This window comes from Lolium perenne, chromosome 5 (genome assembly GCF_019359855.2).
Source record: "Lolium perenne isolate Kyuss_39 chromosome 5, Kyuss_2.0, whole genome shotgun sequence".
NCBI lineage: Eukaryota > Viridiplantae > Streptophyta > Magnoliopsida > Poales > Poaceae > Lolium > Lolium perenne.
Window position 1 is genome coordinate 39,801,362 of NC_067248.2, and position 5,489 is coordinate 39,806,850.

The window sequence follows — 5,489 nt, forward strand, 5'->3', positions numbered from 1 at the left end:
TACTTGTATTTTTTCGTATTGGAAACGGGCTTTTCTGTGTTGGCAACGGAGACCTGTCAGCTTGTAACAAGAGAGGTTGCGTAGGCTGCCTTGGCCCTGCAGCCCATAGCGGCATCACGATAAGAACCAACAAATAAGAGGAAACGGGTCAGGCAGGCTTCGATCGACAGCGGCGCTGTAGGGTTAGCATCATCAGCTAGCGCCGGCGGCGACTTGGGTTCTTCGGCGCTAGCTTCGTCATGGTGTCTGGTGGAGGAGCTGGAGTACGCGTTTGATGTGGAGGATCTTGAGCCTTTTGTTTACGGTAAGGCGGCCGTAAAGAAGCTGGAGGACGAGTTTGAGGTGGAGGGGGTTGGAGCCTTTCTTTTACAACTCATAGGCTGCCTTGGCCCAGCCCATAGCAGCAACTCGATAAGAAATTAAGAACCAACAAACAGGCCTCTACAGCGGCGCGGCAGGGTTAGCATCATCTGCCCCGGCAGGCGGCAGCGACTTGGGTTCATCGGCATTAGCTTCATCATCATGGCGTCTGTAGAGGAGTTGGATTACGAGTTTGATGTGGAGGATCTTGAGCCTCATGTTTACGGCAAGTCGTCTGTAGAGAAGTTGGAGGACAAGTTTGAGGTGGAGGGCTTCAAACCCTTTGGTTACCATGAGGCTACATGGGTGGGCTGGGCGAAGGAGGAGATGGAGAGGCAACGCCGAAATAAAGAGGAGAAGGAGCAAAAGGAAGCAGAGAATGAGCGGAGAGCCAAGGCGCACAAAGAAGTCAGGGACTCAATACTCGAGTACGACCCCAAGGTGGGGCACAAGGTCTACACCCGGTTTTTTCTTAGAGACTTCTCTGTCTTCGACATCAATGAAAAGTGTGAGTATCTCTTCATCCGTGACTGTTTTGTTTCGGTCATAACATTATTGGGAAGTGCAAGTGTGGCCTCTACCTTCATCCATTATTATTTTATTTTGGCTCAGTATGAACATGAACTTAATTCAGATTACCACCGTAGGGCGTTTCATTAGTGGCGCTAAAATACGAATCTTCTGAATTCATTTATCTTCTTTACTATTAAATTGCAATGCAACCGTGGTACGTCCTCGCTTTTTGACCGATTTACCCATAAACTTAAAGAGAAATTACCCACCATTGCCATCCGCAAGTGAAAAAACGTTTCGTTTCTCCGTCGTGGCGCGTGCCCCTAGCTTCCTGCTCCGCCTAGGCTAGGGGTGTTGACTCTACGCGCATCCTCCCGACGGAAGCCTGGTTCGTTTGGACAATAGACCAACAAATACCCTCCCTGCATCCGACGCTCGTTCGCAGGCGAATGGCGGTTACCGACACCCCAAAAAAGGAGAGGTGTAGCAGCGTGGACTGCTAGAAGCGAAGGGAGGTCGAGGCAGGCGGCGGCCTCGCTCGCGGACGGATGCGTGGCCCTGTATCGCCCTCCTCTCAACCTCATTAGTCCCCGCCGGAGATCAACCCCACCCAGGTCAGCGTCCAGCGCGCGCGGGGCGGCCAACGGCGCGGCTTCCCCCACAAGAGCGGCCGCCAGGTGCGCGGTTTGGACCTCCTGTGGCAGCGTCCGTTGGCACGCGTGGCCTCTCCCGCATGGCCACGGCCCATAAGGCCATAACCATTGTGGCAAGCTCCATGCGAGTAGCCGCATCCAGCGCGGCCGAACCATTCCAGGGTCGGGGTCGAGAGCAGGTCGACAGCATTCGATGGCCGGGTCAGGATCCCCTTCGATGGCTGCTGACTGCTGTACCCAAGATTGCAAGTAGATGAGTGCATACCAGGGATAGGCATCCCATCGCAGTGCATCCACGAGTCGATCTGCCCGTGCGCCGTATGCTCTATCTCTGTACTGCCACTGATTTGTACGCTGGCGGGCTACGGCTGACCGGATGGTCTTAGTGTCACGACGCCACCAAAGGCCGAACTACGGCCTGCCCTGGTTCGTTCATCCGTCGGCGTCGTCGCCGCCTGGTCGCTTGTGTAGGGGAGGTTTAATTTCGACCGGCTGAGGCCCCGCTGGACTGGAATAGACAAAGGAATTTGGGGATTTTCTCGCTGCTTCGTCTTCCTGGGGAGGAAACAAGAATGCGTGAGTAGTGAATCAACTCACGTGGTCAGCTTAGTACTGGGCTACCGGCTGACCCATGGGCTCCACAATAATCTTATTAGTTACTGAGTTTTATCTTTTCGTGAAAAAATAATTATCTGATCCAATGAGATGTGTGAGTACAGAAGTCAACCGACCGCCCATCTTATTGAACCAGGCTCAGCGACCTAAAATGAAGTGGATCCCGATCCACGGCCCGAATTAGCGTACCGGAGATGTATGCCCTTCTCGAAACTTGTTCCCCGACGTGGCGACCCGCGACCCCGTTCCTCGACCCGGATGACTCGGATTTCTGGAAACTTTGGTTTGGTGTCGGGCGCGGCGGGAGGTCAAGGTCAATATCGCGCCCAGCGGGTGGGTCGCCTGGGGTTCAACCCATCTGGCAGCAGCGTGCTCGACGCAAGGGCGGCGAGTACGACGTCCAAAAATATGACATCTCGGGGTAGTCGCTCCACTTGCCTTGGCGGACGAGCGCGAGCCAGTGCAAGCAAGGGGCCTCGTCGTCCGAGCTGGCGAAGAAAGTCCGATTGTGGAGCTCGCGGCAGGGGAGGGAAAAAGGGCTGCCACCGTGGTTTACGCAACGCTAACAGGGTTGTACCCATGAGAATTTTACTAAAGTGGTGCTTATGTTCTTTGATTTCCACGTGTCGGATACGATCATGTTCAAAACCCTCATTGACAAGAGTGTAAGTTGGATGCCCCGCCAGCGTCGTTCATCACATTATCCCAAGTCCGTGCACACCTAAATTAAAAATTGGGTAACATCGAAAACCGCAGCAGTAAAATGTTTAGAAAGATGTCCAAATGAATATATATAACTAAGCTCGCAGTTTCTATAATAACGTATTTCCATTTATCACAATAGCTACAATTTTCAATATAAGATAACCCGCGATTGTGCTAGTTATTTTATATTCAGGTCTATGGTTAGGCCGTAGCGAAGCACGGGTTTTGTCCTAGTCTAGATCATGTTTGGATTGGATTCATATATCACCTCACAACATGAATGAGCGCTTTTTGTTGAAGTTTACATTAGCTTGCTTTAGTAGAAACTCCTCCCTCAAACTCAACCAAACATAACCTGTACCATTTAAGCCCATGTTCAAACCCAAATCCGAAACTCTGTATGCCCATGTATAAGCATACCGTACTCTTCAACCTCTATTCAACGCGAGGGGTACAATGGGATCCATCTTGATGTACGTGTTAGCGCCGATCACTGCCGTCACCAGCTAACCTCGCGATCACCCCTGCCGCTGGTCAACCTCGCAACTGCCCCGGAAAGATATTCCAACGCGGGTATCGCAAGACTATATGGCGTGTGTCCGGCGAGGATGTCAAAAGGGTGCCAGACGGTCCGGCTAGGCTTGTTCTCACTGAGTCGGATGGTCCGGCTAAATTTCCCTTGATTGTTTGGCCGTTCATGGCGTCACCGTCCAGCCTGCACCGTTGAGGCTCGTGTTGGCCAGAGCCGCCTCGCAGTGCCTCGTGGCCGGACAGCACCGCCTTGTCATCCCTCCTGTCCGCCGGCCACGACCGCGACCACGTGGAAGACTCGCCACCGATGAGCCGGCATACATACATACTCGTATCCATAAGTATGCAGCATATTCGTACAATTTAGATAGATCATAGTGCAGGGCTACGTATACCCGTCTAGTATTAATGATGAAGGGGTATAAAGCAATCTAGAGTGAAGGAGGTTGTATTGGAGCAAATGCCTTACACTAATTTAGTATATATAGCAAATTTTCTCTTCAAATTATATCGGAGGTGAAAAAAGAATATTAGATGGGTTAAGTCAGTTGGATAGCAATGGAAAGTAAATAATAATTTCAGAAAATTTATTGAGGTGACATAATTTGGTAGATTTTTTTCCCTTTTCATATATGACAGTTTATCTTTTTTGTTTTGCCATCGCAGCGCCTGTCCCTCCAATGCGATATACAGATAGTAAGTACGAAGATGAGTTTGGGCTAGAAGACTCTGCAAACATCCTCTCGGTCGGCATAGTCTCATCAGACGTAGGCTTCCCTCTCAATATCTATGGCACTGTCATTGCCAGAGACAGCATCGACTACAAGTGCATTTATCTCTTCCAACATGGTAGAGATGATTGCCAGCCCATCAAGCTAAAGGTACCTTCTTACTCCAAAAGTTCAATCCAATTGGTTTTTATTTTATTCCGCAATGCATTTGATATCAACTGTTATGAAACATCCAAATGGAGTCATCATAAAAATGGCCGTTGTTCATCGACATAGTCATCTTCTGTATCTCTTCTTTGACGCTTTAAATCAGCAGTTCAGAATATACTCTTATCTTTGGTGCAATTCTTTTCACAGGATGAAGTGTTGGTTTTAACTGGCCCAGGACGAGGCCTTGTCTTGGTTGATTTTATCTATCTAGAGATAGATCTTAAGATCAAGGAAGATGGAGTGTATCCAGATAGGCAATTTAGCAAGGGTCTACTTAGCATCGATGGGCGAGTACTGTCTAGGGAGAACGATTTGGTGGTTACAAGTGACACCCTTGATAGCTGGCTCAGCAGTGTGGAGGTGAGATTTGCAACTGTTCTAAACTCAGTCGAGGGCACCTTTGAAATCAAGCTTCTTGAGGGGCAATTCTATGGAACCATTACTGTTGGCATCTCGGGCATCGACCAAAGTATTGTGATTCATGATAGCGAGGCGGATGGTGTGGTGACATGTGATGAAAGTGGAGCTATCACACTCCGTCGCCGTGTCATGACTCTGTGTCTATTGAGCAGAAAGTTGGTGTTTCACATTCATAATAAGGCTGGTGGTGTTCTGGGAGAACAAACCATTGATTTCACTCCATCCCGCACTGGTGCAGATCAAGGGGAAACTTGGTGTGGTGATGGGAAGTTCCAGGTGAGGGTTGATTGGTCCTTGATGGACTACATGCAGTAACCGTGTTGACTTGTGAGTAATTGATGCAATGGATTTCACTCCATTTATTTATAAAGCCGGGCCATGAGGCCTTTTGTTTTAAAACTTATGAGTAACTGATGTAATGGATAAAGTGATGATGGAGTACTGAACTAAGTTAAATCATGATGCATGTAGTGAACTAAGTTAAGTCGTGATGCATAGTATGGAGTGAACTATTATGTATTATGGTGGAGCGGTATGTAAGAAGTGGTGGTTCTTCCTTTTTTGGAATAAATACATAATCTGGGCACGTTGATGCACTTGCAGTTTTGTTGGATCGTGTACTATGCAAAAATATAAACGATTTATCACATCTCAGTTAGACCAGGGTGCCATTGCTAGATAGATATACAACAGGATTGATGATAACAGATTGAAGGGGAGTACTGGGCGTTCCGGAGATCAGACACTTCGT

At 48.9% G+C, this 5,489-nt stretch overlaps 1 protein-coding gene across 1 annotated transcript; it reads left to right on the plus strand.

The window, feature by feature from the left end:
• Positions 1-522: 522 nt before the first annotated feature.
• On the plus strand, positions 523-5,108 carry LOC139831465 (uncharacterized). Its single transcript, XM_071820744.1, has 3 exons — positions 523-868; positions 4,044-4,258; positions 4,466-5,108. The coding sequence occupies exons 1-3, from the start codon at positions 523-525 to the stop codon at positions 5,051-5,053; spliced, it is 1,149 nt and encodes a 382-aa protein (XP_071676845.1). The 3' UTR covers positions 5,054-5,108.
• The last annotated feature ends 381 nt before the right edge of the window (positions 5,109-5,489 follow it).

What these genes read in the sequence shown, in the direction of transcription:
- LOC139831465 (XM_071820744.1), top strand. Translation starts at nt 523, where the DNA reads ATGGCGTCTGTAGAGGAGTTGGATTACGAGTTTGATGTGGAGGATCTT. An exon ending in CTTCGACATCAATGAAAAGT is followed by an intron (nt 869 to 4,043) that starts GTGAGTATCTCT and finishes TTGCCATCGCAG; the next exon opens with CGCCTGTCCCTCCAATGCGA. An exon ending in GCCAGCCCATCAAGCTAAAG is followed by an intron (nt 4,259 to 4,465) that starts GTACCTTCTTAC and finishes TTCTTTTCACAG; the next exon opens with GATGAAGTGTTGGTTTTAAC.